This window comes from Mustela erminea, chromosome 9 (assembly GCF_009829155.1).
Source record: "Mustela erminea isolate mMusErm1 chromosome 9, mMusErm1.Pri, whole genome shotgun sequence".
NCBI lineage: Eukaryota > Metazoa > Chordata > Mammalia > Carnivora > Mustelidae > Mustela > Mustela erminea.
The window spans coordinates 104,566,810-104,587,756 of record NC_045622.1 but is presented as its reverse complement, the minus strand read 5'-3'; the positions used below and the strand labels follow the sequence as shown (position 1 = coordinate 104,587,756).

At 55.5% G+C, this 20,947-nt stretch overlaps 1 protein-coding gene across 3 annotated transcripts in view; it reads right to left on the bottom strand.

Annotated features, from left to right (window-relative positions):
- Positions 1-20,050, bottom strand: part of FADS2 (fatty acid desaturase 2) — a 31,439-nt gene extending 11,389 nt beyond the window's left edge. The window contains exons 1-5 of one of the 3 annotated variants that reach the window (XM_032356956.1): positions 19,368-20,050; positions 11,659-11,769; positions 9,869-10,066; positions 9,655-9,756; positions 4,710-4,835 (exon numbers count right to left, since the gene is read on the bottom strand). In XM_032356956.1, coding sequence (XP_032212847.1) covers positions 4,710-4,835; positions 9,655-9,756; positions 9,869-10,066; positions 11,659-11,769; positions 19,368-19,574 — 744 coding nt within the window. In that variant the 5' untranslated portion in view covers positions 19,575-20,050. Of the gene's footprint in view, positions 1-4,709; positions 4,836-9,654; positions 9,757-9,868; positions 10,067-11,658; positions 11,770-18,942; positions 19,003-19,367 lie in introns of those variants that run through there. The other 2 variants (XM_032356955.1, XM_032356957.1) reach the window with 2 other exon arrangements.
- Positions 20,051-20,947: the final 897 nt, after the last annotated feature.

Genomic DNA, 20,947 nt, shown 5'->3' with positions numbered 1-20,947 from the left:
GCCTTTTCCCACTGGAACCTCCAGCAAGTTAGCTCACATCTCTCGGCCTTGGGTCTTCCATCTCTGAAATGGGCGTGTTGGTAGCCCCTCGTTCATGGTTAAGCAAAGGTGACATGACGTCCCACGTGCCAGGCCTGGCACAGTGCTGGGTGTGCGGACTTTGAGTGAGAGTCTGCCCTCCTCCCCGCACCTCCTCTGTCTCCCGAGAAAGCTCGGGTGGCAGGTCGGGTGGCAGGGCTGTCCTAGGCAAGACTCAGGGAAGACAGAGCGTGCTTTCACTCGGACAGGGTGGCTCGTCGTGGTGGAGACCGACAGCTCCCTTTGACGCATTCTCAGGCAGAGGCTCACAGGGGAGGCAAACCGGGGCCAAGGGAGGGGGCGCCCTGCCAGCCCTGGTGGCCCCGGTTTCCCAGAGGTCCCCACCCCTCTGCCCAGGCTGGGCTGGCCCTCTTGGGCCCTGCCTCTCCACAGACCCCGGGCTAGGCTGGGATCGCAGCTGGAGTGCATGCCAAGGGCATGTGCCGGGGACTTTCCAGCTTTGGAACAAAATGTCTGAGGAGTGACAAGGGCCTTCCTTGTCCCTCCAAGGTTGGGGGAGGGGAGCTGTCACCAAGCCCAGTCCCTGCCTCTGGGAACCTGCAAACTCACAGAGAGAAATGAGCTACGTGGCCAGGCTGGGCATGCACAGAATGACAAGGCCCCCGGCCCATGGGAGGGGGACCCTGGTTGTTCCAAGGGAGGACTGGTCCCCTTGGCCAGCTCACAAAGGTCTGCCTGAAGCAGGCAGCTGGGAGGGTCGGTTGCAGACAGGCGGTGGGGCAGAGAGAGCGTCCCACATGGGTGGAAAGGTAGGATCTGGGGTGGGGAGGCACAGACACTTGGGTTCCGAAAGCCGGCCTCAGTGCCACGAGGATAATGGCATCCCCGTTCTCCTCTGGGCTGTGACAGGTAGATAAAAGGAGGGGCGAAGCCTGCCACTGACTTCACCTCTGTTTAAGACTGTTCTGGAAGCTCCAGAAATAAAAGGATGGAGCTATGAGAAAGAGCACCTTCTCATTATTTTCAAGGATGTAACTGTCTACCCAGGAAACCCCAAAGAATCAACTGAAAGACAACTAGAGTCCCAGAGAGGCCTGAGTGGACACCAGCTGGGCAGAAGCGAACTATCTAGAATCAACAGCTTCCCGAAACACTGGAGACACACCGATCCCCATAACCAAAGCAGGATTGACCCAGGACTGAACTGGAAAGAAACACCCACGAGATGCATAAAGAAAAGTATAAAACTCTTCTAAGAGAAGGAAAAAGAGGCTTGAGGAACAGGCCTTACTGACAGAGCGTGAGGACGGCGACTCTTGCTATGGAGGGCTGCCGGAGGCTCGCAGACGGCGTCCCTGTGTGAGGCTGACCGCCCAGCCTAGGTGCGGGGCTCAGGGGGTGCCCCCAGCATGGGTGGGGCCATGCACCCTGACAGGGGTGCTGGGGAACTTGGCTGACTCCAGAAACGTGAGAGGCGGACACCAACCTACTCACAGCCCTTCTGGCCAAAGTTAGTTCAAAAGCAAAGCTGCAAAACACTGGAAATAATACATATGAACAACTTTCTTGGGGCCCCTGTCTGGCTCCGTCGGTAGAGTGTGGAACTCTTGATCTCGAGGTTGTGAGTTCGAGCCCCACAGTGGGTGGAGAAACTACTTAAAAATAAAGTCTAAAACAAAAACAAAAACAAAAACTTTCTAAGCATGAAAGAAATGAAAGGAATCAGCAGGTGGCAAAAAAAAAAAAAAAAAAACCCCGAAGTGAATACCTCTTGTTACATAAAACAAACAAAATCCTCCCAGAAGTCATAAATGAGACCAAAAGGCAGAGAACTCACAAGGAAAGGGGCTTCAGTGCTGAGATCGCTCTACTTAATTTCTCCCTAGCCCTTTGGAGCTGGTTTGTTTACCTGGGCTTGGAGATAAGAGGCCTGACCTCCTTGCTCTGGAAGCCAGAGGCTTGCTCAACAGGCCCAAAGTCTGGTGATGTGGGGCCGGGTGGGTGGCCCTGCTGTGGTGTTCCAAATGGGCCTGGCAAAAGATAAGGCCATTGGACCCACTGCTGGCAGGGCGGGAGCACGCCCTTGGGGACACTGCTCGACCAGGAACAAAGCAAATAATCTGGCCTTTTCCTTCACACGTGTGTAAGAGGAGAGGATGTCCATGGGGTACTGTGGTCCCAGCTGTGGTTTTTCAAATGCTACTAACAACAGGATAACCAGATTTCCGAAATCTCGCACCCAGCACCCGCCTCAAAGCTGACGTTCAAGAGGTGTCTGGAGGGGAGGTGTTGGAAGAAGGCTTCACAGCCCGTATCGAAGAGCGGAGAGCCCTCCTGCCAGCAGAGCTTGTGAGACTAGGTTTCTGTTGCTAGGGACCCAGACGACATCTGGCAGAGGACAGCCACCAGCTCTCTAACTTGGAGCCTCACACAGAAAGGGAAGCCTTGTCTTCGCTCATCAGAAGGCCCCCAGTTAATTAGCTGCATTATCTGGACACCACTAACCCAGGCTAGCGAGCCGCTTGCTAGAAGCAGGAGGCAAACAGCACGTACTTTGGAAGAGAATATAATCCCTGCCTGGTCAGCGAGACTGCCGGCTTCCCAAGCACGGCGTGTTGGCTAATTTCCTCTACGATCGACAATGTCGCAGAAAACCCGCGTTTTGACTCAGATATTCTCTTGGATGGAACTGAGATGGGAAAGGCAAGGTGCAAGCCAGAACTGGAAGAACAGGCCCTCCCCTAGCCTCGTTCCAAGCCTCGGATGCCAACAGTGTCGGGAATACAGCACAGGTGGGAATCCGAGGCCCTGCTCCTGCCTCAGTGGGCCTCGTCTGACAGGGGCTTACTGAGCCACTCCGGAGCCCCTCCTCTGTGCCCGGCACTAGGATGACTAAGAGCTGCATAAAAGCAGCAGGATCTTCTAAACTTGGGCTTACTTCATCACCAGACTTCCGAAAAGCAAAGTACAGGTAGATTTTTTGGTAAATTAAACCCTAACATAGGGGCTATCCCATAGGGGCTCTACTTTCAAAAAAAAAGAAAAAGAAAAAAAGAAATGTGTTTAAATGAGGGCATTTTTTAAATGCATTGGGGGGTGCTTTGATTAAAAAGAAACAGAATTAGCAACAGGTTTCCTATCTTACAAAATAACATGGGTTAGATCATGGTTTAGAAATACACCGAATCACCAGACAGACCCAGGCAAAGACCAACGCAGTTGGACTCCCGAAAGAGGTCCGGGTCTGGTAAGGTGGCAAGTTACAGAACAGAATGTCTAAGTTTTAATTTTTTTCTTTTTTAAAAAATTTTATTTATTTATTTGACAGAGAGCAAGAGATCACAAGTAGGCAGAGAGGCAGGCAGAGAGACAGGCTCCTTGCTGAGCAGAGGGCCTGACACAGGGCTCGATCCCAGGATCCTGAGATCATAACCTGAGCCAAAGGCAGAGGCTTTAACCCACTGAGCCATTCAGGTGCCCTGAATTTTAGTTTTTAAAATGCATATGTGCCGGGGTTCCTGGGTGGCTCATGTGGTTAAGCGTCTGTCTTCGGCTCAGGTCGTGATCCCAGGGTCCTGGGATCGAGCCCCGTGTCTGGCTCCCTGCTTGGCAGGGAGTCTGCCTCTCCCTCTCCCTCTGACCCTCCCCTTGATTGCACACGCACACGCACTCTCCCTCTCAAATAAATAAAATCTTTAAAAAATAAATAAAAACAAAATGAATGTGTACATAAAAGCAACCTCGAAGGATTTATGTCCTGCGGGCTATCCTCAGGGAAATGGGATTTGGGGCAAAGGGGGAGGATGGAGGGAATAGCAGATTCACTTCATAATTGTGTATACTTCTCTGATATTTAAATGTGTGTCACAGGTAAGTTCTCTATTTATAATAAAAATTGGGAGCGCCTGGGTGGCTCAGTGGGTTAAAGCCTCTGCCTTCGGCTCAGGTCATAATCTCAGGGTCCTGGATTAAGCCCCGCATCGGGCTCTCTGCTCAGCAGGGAGCCTGTTTTCCCCCATCTCTCTGCCTACTTGTGATCTCTCTCTCTCTGTCAAATAAATAAAAAATATCTTTAAAAAATTTATAAAAAAAAATTGAGCTAACATAAAAATAAGACCGTGTCCTACAGGGGAAGTAAACGACCTGTCAGATCGGGGCCTTGCCCTAGGCTGGCTACTGAACCATAGGATTCTGAAACATCCACCCCTTCCGCAGAGACTCCCTTTGTCACGTCCAGGGAAGCAGGTTGGACCAGTCCAAGCTGGGTCCCTCTTGCCATCGAGGACTGTGACTCTTTCAGCAAGGTTTCCTTGAGCTGGTTTTGGGGACCACGTTCAAGGCTTGGACCTGTGCCTGCCTGCTGAACCAGGACGAGAGCTCCCTGGCCCCCAGGAAGAAACCAGCTAGGAAGTGTTCTTCCCCAGCCCACGGGAGGGAGAAAGGCACCTAAGACTCATTATTTATGCATAAGGTCATTCCATCGAAATTCCAGCTTGAATCATCCAGAAATTCCAGCTTGAATCATCCAGGGCGCCCGAGAAGGATTTCCGGGTAGACACCAGGTACAGACGTGTTCGGATGACTCTGCAGCCCACAGGATTCCTTCCCGGGTTCCTGCCCAGGGGGCACACTTTTCCCATCTCCACATCAACACTGACCCTTTGGCCTACCTCAATGGGCTGCGACTCGCCCAGGACGAACACATGCAGCATGTTCACATCGGGGTCCTTGTGGAAGATGTTGGGCTTGGCGTGGTGCTGGAAGTGACGATGGTTCCACCAGTTGGCGGAGGCACCCTGGGGTGGGGGTGGGGGACACACAGGATGAGTGGCACGGTTCTCTGGGGGACCCGTCCCCAGCACCGCCAAGACTCAGAACCGACTCCACCCACAGTCATACACAGGGCCTCGGCCCCCCATCCCCGCCCCCCGAGCCTCCAAATGCCGCCCTGCCCGCCCTGAGGCTGGGGCGTGTGAAGGGAGCCAAGCCAGGCCGTCCCTCCGGGCCTGTTTCCCCCCCACAGCAACGGCGGGTGAGGCCAGCTGGAGCCACAGCGGCGAGTGCCTCGGCCGGTGTGAGCCCCAACCCCCACCTCTGCCTCCACACAACCCCCGAGGGCCGTGTTCTACGAGCAGAAACACTTCTGTTTCAGGAATGGTTAAGAAGTGGTCTCTGCTCCGTGGCCCAGGATTGTGTTCCTAGGTGCGTACCCAAGAGAAATGAAAACGTGGCCACGCAAAATTGTACGCGCACGTTCAAAGTGACCAACAGGTGGAAATGGTTGGGCCGCAGCAAGGTAGGAGGTAGAAGAAAGGTAGGAGGCACCCGCCACACTGTAGATGAGCCTTGAAAGCTTCATGCTGAGGGAACGGAAGCCAGACACAAAGAACACGGACGTGACTCCATTTAGAGGAAATGTCCAGACTAGAGAATCTAGAGATAGCGAGGTCAGTGGTTGCCTCGGCCTGGGGTTGGGGACGCGTGGGAGGGATGAGGACATGGAGAGGCAGCAGCTAAGAGGGGTGAAGCTTCTTTTGGGGGTGACAAAGGTGTTCCCACATCGATTAGGACAATGGTTGCATAAATCTGTGAATATTCTATAAGCAATTGGCAGGAGACACCCCAACATCCAGATGGGTCTTGCTGCCCTGAGCGGTGAGGACTCAGGGAGGTCCCCCCCACCCCCGGAAGGCCACAGGAAGGCTTAATATGCCATCACGGGCAGGAACAGGGAAGAGCTCCCAGGTTCTAACATGAAAATATAAAACCATGAGCCTAGGAGACAAGAAGCACTGCCTGGGTATTTATTTCAAGGTCATAAAGTTCTGTCTCACCAACGCAAGCTCTTGGCACACGTGGGAAGCATGCCTGTCCCCCAGGTTGTCCTGAGGCCATAGAAGGAAATGGAACCCTTCTGACTTCACTCTACTGGTGAACTACATCTTAATCATTCAACGCTTAGGCCAAGGGTCTGGCCATCCACAGGGAGACCTAACTGCTAAAACAAACATCTTACATGGAAGATACTTTTGGCCCAAACACAGTCTTTGGACTCAGAGATGCATGGACGGGCACTGCTGTGGCCTCTGCCAGTAAGTACGTGCGTCTCAAAACCCATCAGAGCGGAAAAACAGCAACAAAACAAAAATGTCAGTGAGCGAGGGCTCGGAGGACTGAGGAACAGATGACACATTGACCTTTCCAGCCAGAAGGAGCCCGACTCCTGGGAAAGGTCACATGGAAAGTCTCCAGCACAAAGAAATTGAGGGGCCAGCCATGTTAGGAGTACGGCGATGTTTAAAATACACCGACCCAGGGATGTTCGTGGAATGAATGAAAGAAGGAAAGAGAGGTGAGCTGTGAACGCCCCGGCGGGTGAGTCAGCGAGCGGAGGCTGTCGGGCTCTTTCTGGACAGAGCTCGGCAGAGCCCTACTTAGACTTCCCACCCAGAAGTCCTGCTGGGCCTGGGATAAGGAGCAGCCCTGGGGATGAAGCAGGGGTCCCGAGGCAAGCCCTTGCCTGTCGAGGCAGAGTAGGGGCCCTGGGCACACTGAGATGGGGCCAGGAAAGACAAGAGAACCTGGAGGATGGGGCCAGGCAGAGTGAGAGTGAGGGTTATTCTCCTGACAGAGGGAAGAGGCTGGGCGAGGGCTTGGGGGCCAGGGCAGGGGTTGTGTGGACTGCTCCAGAAGCCAAAGTCCCCTTGGTGGAGCCGGAGACCCAGGATCAAGCCCCAAACTCCTGGGCTGCACCCTGTCAGAGCTCAAGGGAAAGCAGAAACATGGGTACTCCTGGCTCGAATGGTCCCAAAGACATCAGCAACGCTTTCTACCTGACTTTACGGTTTGTCTCATTTTCAAATGAGAGAATTGCCAAGTTGGATGACTTCTCCCCACCAACTGTCAATCTTAATTTAAAAACTAAAAAAAAAAAAAAAAAAAAAAAAAAATTTAGTGGGGGAAGGGCAGAGGGAGAGGGAGGAGAATTTTAAGCAGGCTCCGTGCCCAGCATAGAGCCCGGCATGGGGCTCGATCTCCTGACCCCGAGATCATGATCTGAGCTGAAACCAAGAGTTGGATGCCTGACTCGGCCACCCGGGCGCCCCTTAAATAATTTTTAACTAACTTAAACTAAAGTAAAATAATAAACTTTGTCTCGGTACAAATAATATACTTTCTTTTAATGTTGGGACTTTTTATCCATCTGGCTTCCCAACTCTTAAACACTTCTCAACTAACTTTCATGTTCTGAGGAAAAAGACTAACTCACCGTTAAAAAAAGAATACACACAAACGCAAATATAGGGCCACAGATTCTTCCTTCTGCCTCAGGTTCCCATATGGCCCAGCCCAGCCCTGATCTTTATTCAAAATGTCGCTATTTTGTTCTCTGTAGATTTTCTTTGGCATTAACTTTAACTTTAACATTAACTTTAACTTTGGCATTAATTTTTTCTTTGGCATTAACACATTAGAGGGGTGCCTGGGTGGCTCAGCGGGTTAAGCCTCTGCTTTTGGCTCGGGTCATGATCTCAGGGTCCTGGGATCGAGCCCCGAGTCGGGCTCTCTGCTCAGCGGGAAGCCTGCTTCCTCCACTCTCTCTCTCTGCCTGCCTCTCTGCCTACTTGTGATCTCTGTCTGTCAAATTAAATAAATAAAAATCTTTAAAATAAATAAATAAATAAATAACACATTAGAATGGTCTTCACCTTGATTGCCGAGTCTTTTTGGTCTCCCCCTAAATTTTGTGCCCGGGCGAGTGCCTCACTTGCCCCACCCTAGTCCCCGGCCCTTGGAGGCCCGAGATGATGCATGGAAAGGCTGGGGGTCTCCTGGTTTCTGAATCCAGAGTGGAGTCTGGACGGTGCTGGCCTTGTGTTATGCATCTTATCTGGTGTGCAATGCCCAACAATGAAAGAGGTATGATGGCTCAGAACTCTTTGTACAGGGTCATCCTCTGGAAGAAATGTCCGCCGGAAGAGACCAGAAGTCGGGATGGGGAGAGCCCATGCTGGAATCCCGCAGTGGCTTAGGCTGCGGGTAGAAAGCAGGTCCCGGCCCCTCAAGGTTCCCGGCACCCTGTTCTCTGCTCCCTACCAGCTTGTGCTAAACCACTCAAGAGAGCAGGGCCTCTGGGGACCTCCCTAAAGCCGACCCCCTTTCTTCCCAACAAAGGGAACCAGGAGAGCAGACAGATCTACAAGACTTGTCCGCAGCCGTGTAACTGTGGGGTGCCGGAGCGGTTTCCACCGGCTGTGAGGCTCCTGGCTCTGGGGCACCCCGGGCTGAGCTGCATGGCTGGGCCCCGGCTTACACACAGCAAGGAAGACATAGCCAAGGGGAGGACCAGCCAGCCGTGAGTGCAGAACCTCCGAGCCCAAGGACCCCGTCCTCCGCCCACTCCAGAGCTCTGACATCATGAGCCCACGTTCTCCAGGGAGGCCAGTCCTCTGTCCTGGCCTCATCCTCCATCCAACACGAGAGCTGGGCCCTGCAAAAACTGAGGGACGTCAGGCGGGAAAGGCCCTCTCAGCTGCCATCCAGAATCTGGAAACAGGCCACAGCCCATCTTTGTTAAGGGGGTGGGGATACCGTGGGTCGGGTTGGGAGTGAAATGTTACTTTTCAACACTGAGGAGGGTTTCATCCAGCAGACAAGAGGATGAAATGAAACAAAGCATTCTACTGTGCACGCCCTCTGCCTTCACCCCTGTACTTCTGGAAAGAAACCAGGTTCTCAGGACTCCGCAGGCTCAGGGCCAGGCAAGCTGCAGGCGCCTGGTTATTAGCTCGGCTGGAGTTTGCCCCCCTCCAGATCCACAGCCGGCCGGCCACGGGCTCCCTGGGATCTGGGTCATGGGGCAGGTTGGGGGGACCCGCTTAACCCAGACAAGTTAGCTCTTCCCAAGCCGGGGTGAGGCGGGATGAGATTCTTTAGGACACAGCCTTTCTTAGGACAGTAGCTGGGTGCTGCTGGGAAAGGGCTGAGTTGGGGAACGAGATGTTTCAGAATGAGCCGGCAAGGACTTATTTCCAAAATCAAGGAGATGGGCCAATCGGGTGAGCACAAGGTCGCTGGCAAGGCCAACCTGTCTTCTTACGGACTTGCCTTGCTGTAACGCGTTGTGGGGTGACCTCCTCATCGGCGGGGGGCCGGAGAGGGGGTGTGAGAGGAACTACTTCCCCATGAGCTTAAACAACTCTGGTCCTGTGGCTCAGCGGATCGTTGTCTCTTATCTAGAGACTTCCCTGACAGCATCTCCCTTTCAGGCTAATAGGGATTTTTAAGATACGTTTTTAAATAAAGGGTAAACACTATAAATAACATCAACAACGGAGTCAACACACAAGAGCGGCACAGGCCTGTCCTCATAACCAGTACCCTGCTTCTCCGCCTAATAGGATCGGAGCCGGGCCGGGAAGGGCGGAGGTGGGGAGGGCTCGCCGAGTCCCAGAGCCCAGCGCAGCCCAGCAGGAAGGCCTGGCTCCCGGGCATGCCACGGTACTCTGCGGCCACAGACGCTGACCCGAGAGGACACCTGGCCCCAGGCAGAGTGAGCTGAGGCCATGCCAGCCGCTAACTGATGGGCAGACGCCCAGGGCTGCTGGTATTTACCTTTAAGTGGCCGATGATGAACTTGTGGACAAAGTGGTTCCAGGTGGACTTCTTGTAAACAGACAGGTGGCCGTAATCGTGTTGTAGCCATCCAGCTTGGGCCTGCGGAGAGAGGCGCTTTCAGGACACCAGCTTTCCCACGTCCCCGGCCTCTGCGAGCGGGTGGGGGCAGTGGGGGGACCTCACCGGTCCCTCACCGGATGCCACGCCTCACCTGAGAGGTAGCAAGGACAAAGGCCGTGATGACGGTTGGAATCCAGCCATTGCCAAAGTAAAAGAGGATGAACCAGGCAATGCTCTCCATGACGATGATGTGGGCCAGCAGGACGAGGAAGAACAGGTGGTTGCTCTTGAACAGGTTCATTTCCTCGGCCACCTTCCTCAGGGCCCGGAAGTCCTCGGTGATCTGGGACTGGGGAACAAGAGCACAGGGGAGGTGTCAGCCACCCGGCCGCGCTGGAGGGGACCAACGTCTTCTTGCAGGGGGAAATGGTGGCCAAGAGGGGCCCCCCACAGGCCTGTGACCCGAGGAAGCCCGGCCACGGTGCACCACGCCCGAGCCCTCTGCCTGGGCCTCCCCAGCGCCGCACATCACGAGTTCGGCCCCAGCCAGGTCGGTGGCAGAGAAAGGCTCCGACTCGAAAGCTGGTATTTTGCACACCATGTTCACAGCGGCGTTACTCCCACGGCACACGGAACGAGCAAACCACATACGCATCAGTGGACGCCTGGCCAGCCTGGACGTGGTCTCTCTGCACGACCGAGTCTGATTTGGCCTCTGAGACACAGGAGAGCCTGACGGCCGCTGCCGCAGGGATGGACCTCGCAGACCTGGCGCTCCGTGACATTAAGCCGGACATAACGGGACAAATATGTATGATTCCACACCATGGAGCTACCGGGAGTAGGCAAGTGCCAGACGGGGCTGCAGGGCACGGGCGGATGTCCGATGGGGAGTTAATGTTTCACAGGGACAGTTATAATTTGGGGTGGTGAGTAAGTCCTGGAAATGGATGGTGGTAAAAGTTTGCAGAACAATGTGATGTGTCCCAAAGCCACTGAACCGTGCATCTAAAATGGGCTAAAATGGTAAAATGTGTGCTCAGGGTAAGTATGTATAACACACACACACATACATACAAGCTCGCACTTTTGCACCACCCGACTCTGCCCCTACTTGCTCTGGCACTCTGTGGAGTCTCAGGGGTCGTGGTAGGGGGGACCCACCATTGGACAACATCCCTGCCCCTTCAGAGCTCAGGGAGGCAGGACAGCTCAGTGGGTCCTGGGGATGGGGGGCCGGGGAGGCCCAGGTGGAGCCGGGGGCGACTCCAGAGACGTGAGCATGGCTGGGAGAAAGGAAGCCGCTGGGAGGCAGGGGTCAGGTGGGGGGAAGAGGTGCTTTGAAAGGGGTGGGGTGCCGTATGGGTGGAGGGAGCCAGGTTTGGGAGGCTGGGTGGTAAGCGGCAAAGGATCAGAAGAGTGGCTGACACCCATGTAAGTAGGGAAAGTGGGGAAAGCAGGTAGGGCCAGAGAAGCAAGGTCGGGAAGGAGGGAGCCCACAGGACCCAGAAGAGAGGAGAAGCTGCCTGCCTGCAGGGGAGCTGGGGAGGGCGGAGGAGCAGGATGGAACCCCAGGTCAGCTCCGGGGGCAGGGAGAGCCGGGGGAAGGGCGGCTGGCCTCTGGCACACAGAATGGGCTCTATTTCCCAGGGAAGGAGAGAGAAAACAACAGGACTGGACCAGAACGGAAGACCCTGGGCCCAGCCTACCTAGAGACCTGGGAGGTGAGGAGGCTGGGAACGAATCACCCCAAGCGAGGGGCCAGCCCAGGCTGGCTGGCGGCCAGGGAAGGGGCTCACCGGGGAGGAGTCTCGGAGTCCTGCCTGGCCCCAGGTTTTGGGTGGGGGCTCCCGTGGCCCATACCTGGCACTCTCTGTCTTTAGGCAGGCACCCCCTCTCCCCGCAAGCCCTCCCCTCCTTGCTTGGTCTGGGCACACTCACGTTCTTGCCATGGTCCTGGCTGGGCTCCTCCGGGGCCAGCTCTCCAATCAGCAGAGGCTTCATGAACTTGCGCACAAAGTCGAGGTCACGGTGGAAGGCGAGGAAGGCGTCCTGGGGAGGCGGAGAGCAGGCGTTGAGTGGGAGACCTCAGACCCGGGGAGGGCAGGGCTAACCAGCAGCAGCTCTCCGTGTCCCCACTTGGACCCTGATCAAGGCCTTCCAGGACCTGGCCCAGATGCTCTCTCCGGCCTCATCTCGGCAGATCCCTCGGTGCCCGGTCTCCACCCTGAGCACACCAGAGGGGTGTGTGCAGACATTCGGGACGCCTCCAGGCGAGTCAGAAAAATGCACCCCTGAAGGGAGATACACGGGCTGGGACCCAACTGTTGCTTTTAAAATTAAAAAAAAAAAAAAAAATAGGGGTGCCTGGGTGGCTCAATCTGTTAAACGTCTGCCTTCAACTCAGGTCATAATCCTGGGGTGCTGGGATCAAGCCCCGCGTCGGGGATCCCCGCTCATCGGGGAGTCTCCTTCCCCCTCTGCCCCTCCCCCCACCATGCTTAATCTCATTCTCTTGCTCTCTCTCTCAAATAAATAAATAAAATCTTTTAAAAATTTTTTAAAATATGGTATAATAATAATATTATTATTATAACTCCAATGATAAAGTTATAACGTGCATGATTTGGGCAAGTTTAAAGAATGTACACAAGAACCAAGAGGAAAATAGATACCACCCAGAGAGCAAGTAACACTGGCTAATATTTTAGCTGGTTTCCTTCTGGGCTTTTTTCTATTTGTGTTACTAAAATCATTATTTTATATTCTATATTAAATCTATATTATTACATAAGTCACCTCCTTAACAAACATGACATTTTCATTGGGGATGAGCTGGCATCATGGGTATGATGTCCTAGCGGCAAACACTTAGCGTGCAGTGAGCCACATGTTGACACACTGCAAGACAGAGAACAAAGTCAAATGATACCATGAGAAACCAGGAGAAATATCAACATCGTGGGGGAAAAAGTGTGTGTGTGTGTGTGCGCGCACGTGTGTGTGTGTGTGTTGGGAGGAGATATTTAGCTTTTAAAAAACTGAAAAAGATAAAACAAGAAGATTATAAGACATGCAATACTTGGAGTGCCTGGGTGGCTCAGTGAGTTAAGCCTCTGCCTTTGGCTCGGGTCATGATCTCAGGGTCCTGGGATCCAATCCCGCATCAGGCTCCCTGCTCAGTGGAGAGCCTGTTCCCCCTTCTCTCTCTCTGCGTGCCCCTCTGCCTACTTGTGATCTCTGTCTGTCAGATAAATAAATAAAATCTTAAAAAAAAAAAAAAAGAAATGTAATGCTTGATTTGAAAGGCTCCTATTTGGAGGGGGGGAAAAATAAAGACCCAGCTGTTCCACAAGACCTTTTGGGGGCTGAATCGGAAAATTTGAATACGGACCAGGTATCTGGTCATAGGAAGGACTTACTGTTCATTTTCTTCATCACAACAAAGATATTGTGATGATGTTAGAGAATGTCCCCATTCCTAGGAGCAGGTGGTGAAGAACTTAGGGACGAGATGGCATAACTGAGACGACTTATTTTCACGGGATTTCGCAAAAGAAAATCATATACAAAAAAAAAAAAAGAAATATACAAAGAAGGGGGATGCAAATATGGCAAGATGTTAAGATTAGTGCATCTTGGATGAAGAAATGCAGGTGTTCCCTTACTCTTTCAACAGTTCTGCATGTTTGGAAATCTTCAAATTTTTTTAAAATGAGGGATGAACCAGGAAAGTACCCACAACTCATAAGCATGTTTAAACTCCCCACTAAAGTATCTCCTGACTGTGATCGCCAGGCCTCTCCCAATTCCTTACTGCATGCCTGGCATTGCGTCTTTTTACCTGGTCTTTATTTTATTTGTGTCTAAAACAGACCAACAAAACAATTTGTACAGTTTTAAAAACATGTCCGTGCCCCTCTACGGGAGGGAGGCAAAGGATCAGATCAAGTATATTTTCAGAGAAGAGACGTGAGGCCCTTCCGGGGCCCAGGGCAGGCACTGGCTGGCGCAAACCAGCTCTGTCCTCTGGGCCAGCTGACCCCACCCCGGCCTCAGCGACCTCTGCTAAGTGAGGCCCTTCCCAGCCCCACTGAGCCCAGAGGCCCTGGGGGAAGGCCCTCCAGCAGTATCCAAGGCAGGGCCTGGTGTCAGCGGTGCGGTGGTGAGCCGGACTGCCTTCCAGAGGCAGAGCCTACAGAAGCTCCTTCATTGGTCCTCCCCCGATCAGACCACGGCTTTCCAGAAACGACGGGAAGCCTTTGGTAAGGCAGTTTCTTGAGAGCCAACTGCTGTGTCTGATAACTAAACCACCACTCTCTACTCCTCACTGGGAGGTAAAATTCAAGTCTGCAAGCGGGACTCATTTCTCAGCCAGCACCCACTGCCCACTCCAGCCCCCGCCACCCCACCCCCAGGTCCAGGTCATGCCCTCAAGCCCCCGCCTGGACTGGGGAGCTCGGTGGAGCCGATGGACAGATGGACAGACAGACAGACAGACTCCTGTCCCAGCCCACACCATTCGTTGGCCATTTCTGGAAGGCTCTCAGGTGGCCTCTCACCTCCCCACGTGACAGGGAACGAGTCAGGAGCCTCGTTTACGTTCCAGAAGGCCCAGGGCCTGCGGTGTGGATGAAGACCCTGGAGCGCAAGCAAGGAACATTCTCTGCTCCAAGTGCAGAGCCAGGATCAAATCCAAAGTTCACCTGACTCCAGGGCTGTGGCACCACACGCCTCCTCCAGCTGAGGAAGCCAAGCACTGAGAGCGCGTCTGGCTGTCCACAGTAGGTCTGACGGCGTTCTGAGCAGGCCAGGTGAAGACCACCTCTGAACCCACCAAGCTCGTGCTCATGCCGGGGCCTTTGCTCGGCACTTCCTCCCACCTGGGAGCCCTGTTCCCATAGTGCCCTGTGGCTGGCTTTTCCCAACCACCCTCCAGCCCCACGCTCTCTCTTGGACATTGCCCGGTTTTGCCTTCTTCATAACAGTTACCAATTCACAAGCTGTAGGACTTACTTCCGTATATGTCATTCTCTCCCCTCTAGACTTCAGTGAGCTCCACAAGGGAAGGGCCACAGCCGTCTCACTCACGGCAACTCCCGGGCCTACGAGGAAGCCTAAGGAGAGCTCACAAGTGAACGTGAGGGTCCGGTCTGCTCCCTCTAGCCCCAAGAAACACCCACTCTGCAATCATGTTCATACCCTTGTTGCGCTCCTTTGGGCAACCTGGCTTACGCTCCTGAGACAACAGAACTCTTCAACCTCTCCAGCCCCCACTGCGGTGGTGGCAGAGTTGCCACATCCTGAGACACGTAGGGCTTGCCACCGAGCCACGGGCTTTGGGTGCATAAGCCACTAATCCCTACCGAACTCCAAGGCAGGTCCTATTCTAGAGACAGAAAGAGACGGAGGGAGGCAAAGCTGCCAGCCCACCATCTCACTGCCCGTGTGCCTACTTCTAGAGTTTTCCAATGCTGATACACACGTCTCAATCAAAACGAGCTTCCTTCCCGCTGAGAGTTGAGCACTTTTGGCATCTCCCTCTTCAAAGTATCACAAAAGAACCTCCCACTCCTACAGAAGGTTCCCAGGAACTGCTGGGTTGTTAAAGTGTCTGGCTGGATCAGGAGGTCACCATGCAAAGTAAGATGGGGCCAATCCAAATGTTGACTTTGGAGCAAGAATTGGACCAGCATCTGTCCTCACTTGAGAGGAAGAGAGGCCAAACGCTTTCTGGAAGCCCTGGGCCAAGGGTGAAGAGAAAGGAGCAGCACCGGCTTGAGAGCAGACTGGAACAGTCCTCAGGCGGGCAGGTGCGTGTGCTGCGGGAGCAGAGGGCAGGCTGCGGGAGGAACGGCCAAAGATTCCAGAATGGAAGATACCGTGTGCCACACTTCCTGCTTCTGCCTCACCCAGCGCCAAGGCCAGCCAACTTCTGCCTGAAGGACCCTTTCCCCAGACCCAGCCCCACGGCGTAGAGTGGAGACCAGCTGAGACCGCAGGACCCGGGGAACATGGGAGGAGCACCCCAAAGGCTCTCCGGGCTGCAGGGAACGGTCCTGGGAACCGGGACTCTGCAGAACAAGGGGTTAAAGAGGGAGAAGCTGAAGAAGTTCCTTGAGTTCTCAGCTAGAGACAGAGTCCCCAACGTCCTCTCCACGGCCGAGCAGCTGGACTGTGCGCCATCCCAGGGAAAGAAGCAATAGAGGCTGCGGCAGAGCATCTCAGCTGATGTCTGGCACATGCGAGGCCCCAGGATGGGAAGGGCCTGACTGCACAGAACGTAAGCACCTGCATGGGTCCCACAGAGACTGAAGGGACCCTCACAAGTGTTAAGTAGCGGGAGGAGGGTGAACGGGTGCTCTCCTAAGGATGTAGCCCGGGAGAATGGGACTGCCCTGCCTTAATCCCGCTCAGAAGGTACAGCCTCCAGGCACAAACAGAGGTACAGTCAAAGCCTTTTCCTTTGGCGAAAATGGGGTCACTCAACTTGTCATCACACTCTTGTCTCTGATTTCCTGAAGTCCCGAGCCTGTGTGCTGGGAACATTCACATACACACACAGGAGGCTAAGGCACCCCCCATTAAGATCCCTCACCCCTGTGTCCTAAAGTTGGAGACAGCCCCCTGGAGCCTGGTGGCAACGCCTTGCCTAGGAATTCGTAAAGCTGGGTTAAAAACCTAAGTCCTCTGCCTCCAAACACCACAACCACCCTGTCTAAAGGAGGGAGGTTTGTTCTGTTTTCAATCAGTCGCCTTTTCCTAAGAACAACACGGGAGCAGGTCCGCAGATAGACAGAACCTTGACCTCTCCTCGCCTTCCCTGGGTTCCGAGAGGCGACTGACGCGGACGGGGCAGGAAAAGCTGGAGAACAGACCTAGAAGGAGAGGGTCTAGCGTCAAGCCCCAGCGTGAGAGGAAGGAGAGAAGCAAACCCACCAGATGCAGTCATGCTCTGAATTGTTCCGTTTAACGCCCAGGGCCAGGCTCAGAGACGCGGAGACACTAAATAAATGTGTCATGAATCGTAGCTGAAGATGAAAAGCCCCAAGTGGGGAAAGTTCTGCACCTGCCTTGAAAAGCAGACATCCTGGGACTCGGAGGGTTCCCTCTGCCAATGGGGAGAGCAGCGGAGTGCCAGAGGGCAGGAGAGCTGGAAAAGGAAGGGAAGGGGGGGAGAGAGAGAGGAAGACAGGGGAAAGGGAAGGTGAGCCGGAGGGCTTGGTAGATCCTGAGCTTAGGGCTGAGCGCAGCCACTGGAGCAAGTTTTTCAAACTCGAGCAAGGTTTTTAAACCTAAGAGCAAGGAGAGATACCTGCGGGTCTAATCGAGGGCGGGCTGCACTAATGGGCATGAATGCGTTTTGTGAGTTGAAAACATTAAGCACCTGTATTCTTACAGGCAAGGCCAAGTTCTTACTTCTGCAGAAGCACCAAATGACAACTGCCCTTGGCTAGGTCACCCTTTTGGGAAGAGGTGGTCTTGACTTTCGAGGCCTTTTTCTCAGAATCAGGAAAACCCCTTACTGGGGTCCTGAATTGTCCCAAGAATGGCTTCCTTGACTTCTCGCCTCTTAGGAGGCTGTTACTGCACAGGGATCAGCTCAAAACAGGGCCCTGGGAGCTCCTGGGGATCCGAACTCTTATCTGCTGACCCATCCCTCCCCGACTTGCATGGCCTGAATACTCTGTCCCCAAGCTTTAAGGAAGAAGTCCGTGCTCAGAGGGGCAAAGCCACCTGCCCCACGGCCTGTGACAAGGGTCTCCTGATTCCTCGCCTATCCCCGCCTCTTGGAGCCGTCTTCCCATACAACCTTGTGCTGCCCATGGCCTTTCCCTGCCCTGGTCCCAGACAGCAAAGAGAGGAGAATCTAGTCGCCTACTCCATGTTAGAGTACCGTATCCCCAGTTAGCCCATGCCAGGCCCTAAAAGCCTCATCTTAGAAAGTGGTGAGCTTTGGGGATAAGGGCTGTGCCATGCGTCACCAGAACACACAAATCTCGACGTTTTCCCACCTGATTCCTTGTCGCCCACTTTCCATAGTCCTCACCTTCTTCTCTCACTTGCCAGATGGACGAGGGCCAAGAAGCAATGTTTCTAGTGCTTCCTCACGGCTTAGGAAGCACTCTGCCACACAGTACCTATTTTCTCCACCTCAGAGAATGTATTTCACAGTAGCAAGACCTCGACCAGGAGGCAGGTCTCTTATCTGAGAATTGCCCTTATCCAGCTTCCACAAACTGTCGCGGGAAGGGCCACGGGACCCATAACACAGATGGTCTGAAAACCGTATGCCTGAGAAGTTGTGGTGGGCCGTCAAGCCCCCAAGGCTGAGGCAGTGTTCCCGAGCAAGCAGGTAAAACCAGATGAGCCCAGAAGCTGTAGGCACCATCTCATGATGACCAATTTCTCAAGCTTGCACTCGGCTGGACCCCGCTCACCAAAGCCGTAAGCCATTCCTAGCCAAGACTGTAACTGCCTGGTCTGGCCTGCCTGTGTAGGCCTGTCCCAAAAAGACTTGGAAGAGGTAGGGAGATCCAAAGTTCCACGGTAGGGCAGGGGCCCATACAGCTAGGACTGCAAAAGCCGCCTACTGGTCAGCACTAGGCGTCCTGTGCCATGACCTCTCCCCTACTCACCCCTCCCCAGTGGCTTCCAACTTGCTGCCTCCAAGAGGCCCCTTTCTTCCCTCCTGGACTCCCTTGGGTTCCCTCTCTCCAGTTCCCACCCTCTGGGCTCCCGAAGCATCTTCAAGAGATGCCAGGATTGCGGACTTGGGGATCAGGAGGGGCCGAAGGGGCCTTCTGGTGTGGGTTCCGTGGGCCTCTCTGCACCCAGTACCTTCAGGAGTGCAGATGAGGGAAGGACATTCCTGGCAGGATTTAGAAACAGAGGACCATTGAGTAGTTGCAAGGTCCGAGAGTAACCCCGGCCAGGCGGGACCTGTTGCCAAGCCAGCCTAGTGCTGCGAAAAACACGCTGCTGCCCCCCCCCCCCCCGCCCTCGCCCGGGCTTTGCAAACCCTCCTTCCAATTCCCCACCCCAAAGCCCAAGAACCGAGCCTTGGGGTGGGTGCTGGTAGTCCCTGAGAGCATGAGAACAGCAGCTCCCGGACGGTCTGTGCGCGGCAGCCATTGCGGACCTTCTCAGGGCCTTAGCGACAGGCCTCTATCTTCCCCGCCCCCTACTCTGGCTGGAAAGTGAGGGGCGCGCGGAGTCCCACACCTGGCCCGTCTCCCGCTCCGGTCCACGGCGCCCAGGAGCGGCCATCTTCCACGCTGGGGCTGCCAGACTCCTGGGGCCCAAGCGCCCCCTTTGGGGAGTACCCGGCTCCGCGCGAACCCGGCGGAAGGATGGGAGGTGTGTTTCCTTAGCGCGCGCGGCAAACCGGGCTCGCCACCGCTTGGATCTCCGCCGCGCTCCTGCCTCCCGGGCTCCAAAATCCGACCCCGCTAGCCAGGGTGGCCCCCGCCGTCCTAAAAGATGAGGATTTGGGGCGGGGGACGAGCGCAGGAGAAGCGCTTTCCTTGCCTCCTGGACGCCCCACGCTCCATTCAGCGTTGGAGGTCTGGTTTGGAGCCCCGGGATCCGTGGCTTCGGACTCCGGCCTGCGGCTCAGAAAGGTGGCAGCAGAGCCCCCACGCCCTTACCGTAGCATCTTCCCCCGCGTAGTGCCCGATGACCCGCTGGCCCCCTGGGTGCCGGCTGGACCATTTGGTGATGTTGTAGACCTTGCGGTCGATGACGAGCCACTTGTCTGTGCGCAGGTTGTGCTTCTGAATCTCCTCCCAGCTGAAGGTGGGCATGGGCGCCCCGCGCTCTGTGGCCCCCTCGCCCTGGTTCCCCCCTTTCCCCATGCTGCCTGCTGGTCGGGATGCCGCGTGCACTGTAGCCTCCACGCCCGCAGCTCGAGTGTGCGGCCCGGGCCCTCCTTGCTTTCGGCTTTTGTCTTCTCCTACTCCCCCTCCCCCGGCGCCGCCTCCCCCAGCCTCCTCGCCCGAGCTAGGCAGTTTCCCCTGCCTTCCCTCCGACTCTTCCCGGCTTCCCAGTGCCCCCAAGCGGTCCCTTTCCTCCGCCCCTCCCTCCGCCCCTCCCTCCTCCCACCAGCCCGCCGTGGACTTTTCCCTTCTGGAAAAACTCCGGGGTCGCTCAGGACCTGGACGCCTCCTCTGTCGGCCCCTCCGGCTCCCCCCGCCCACGGCTCCGCATCCTCCCGCGTTCCCCGCCGCCCGGGTTTCCACAGTGATCAGCAGAGCGCCTGCACCAATCCGGGCTCGTCGCCCCGCCTGCCATTGGCCCAGGAGGATCTTTCGAAGGCCAGCGGGCTGGAGCGGCGGTCCCCGGCTCCCCCGCCCGCGCGCCCGCGCAGAGTCTAGCCCGGCCGCGAGGCCGCTACGTGTCCGACCTCCTCCCTTCCCCGCCCTACCCCCCCGCAACGGCCCCGCTCGAGCCCCGGCGCGCCGTAGGAGATCCCAGAGGAGCGCGGACGGGGGCTGGGCGCCGCGCGCTCCGGGGCATGCACCTGACATAGGCACGTTCACGGGCCACCCGGGTGACGCCCTTCCCCGGCCCGCAGGAATCGGGACGCGGGAGTCTCCGCATTGTCCGGGCTCTGCCCATTGGCGCCGTCCTGCAGCCTCCCTGGACAAACGAGACGGCCTCGGACTCGTCCCGGGCTCTGAACCCTGTGATCAGGCGCTCTCCGAAGAAAGAATTGTGGGACCTCGGCTCTGCTTCTTTGTGCTAGGCGCCATGGTGGTGGGGGGAGAGGGGAGGGGGCGCGGCGACGGGCGGGACACGGTCCTTTCTAGGTCCCTGTACACAGGCTAGTTGGGCGACCGGACAGGGAAGCCATACAGGACCGACCCCACACGACGCAGTGGACGGTAGTACCCGACAGACTCCAGGAAATAAAGATGGAGGCATCGAATGGCTAGGTTGGAGAGGCAGGCCCCCAGACTCCAGCTGGACGGAGCTGGCTGGGGAGTTGGTGCCCGATCCCTGATCCTGAAGGTGGACTGAGGCTAAGTGGAATTTAAGGATGAACAGAGGGAGGTGGGGGGAGGGGGACAGCCTCGGGAATCAGGAGTTCATAAGCGGCCCTCCTATTTCAGTGGGATGATTTCTAGGTCCCCGAGTGCGGGCACACCCCCCTTCCCCATTAGCTTCTCAGCCCAACCCTGTGAGGTGAATGGGTAGCAGGGCTAACTCCATCTTGAACTGATTGTGC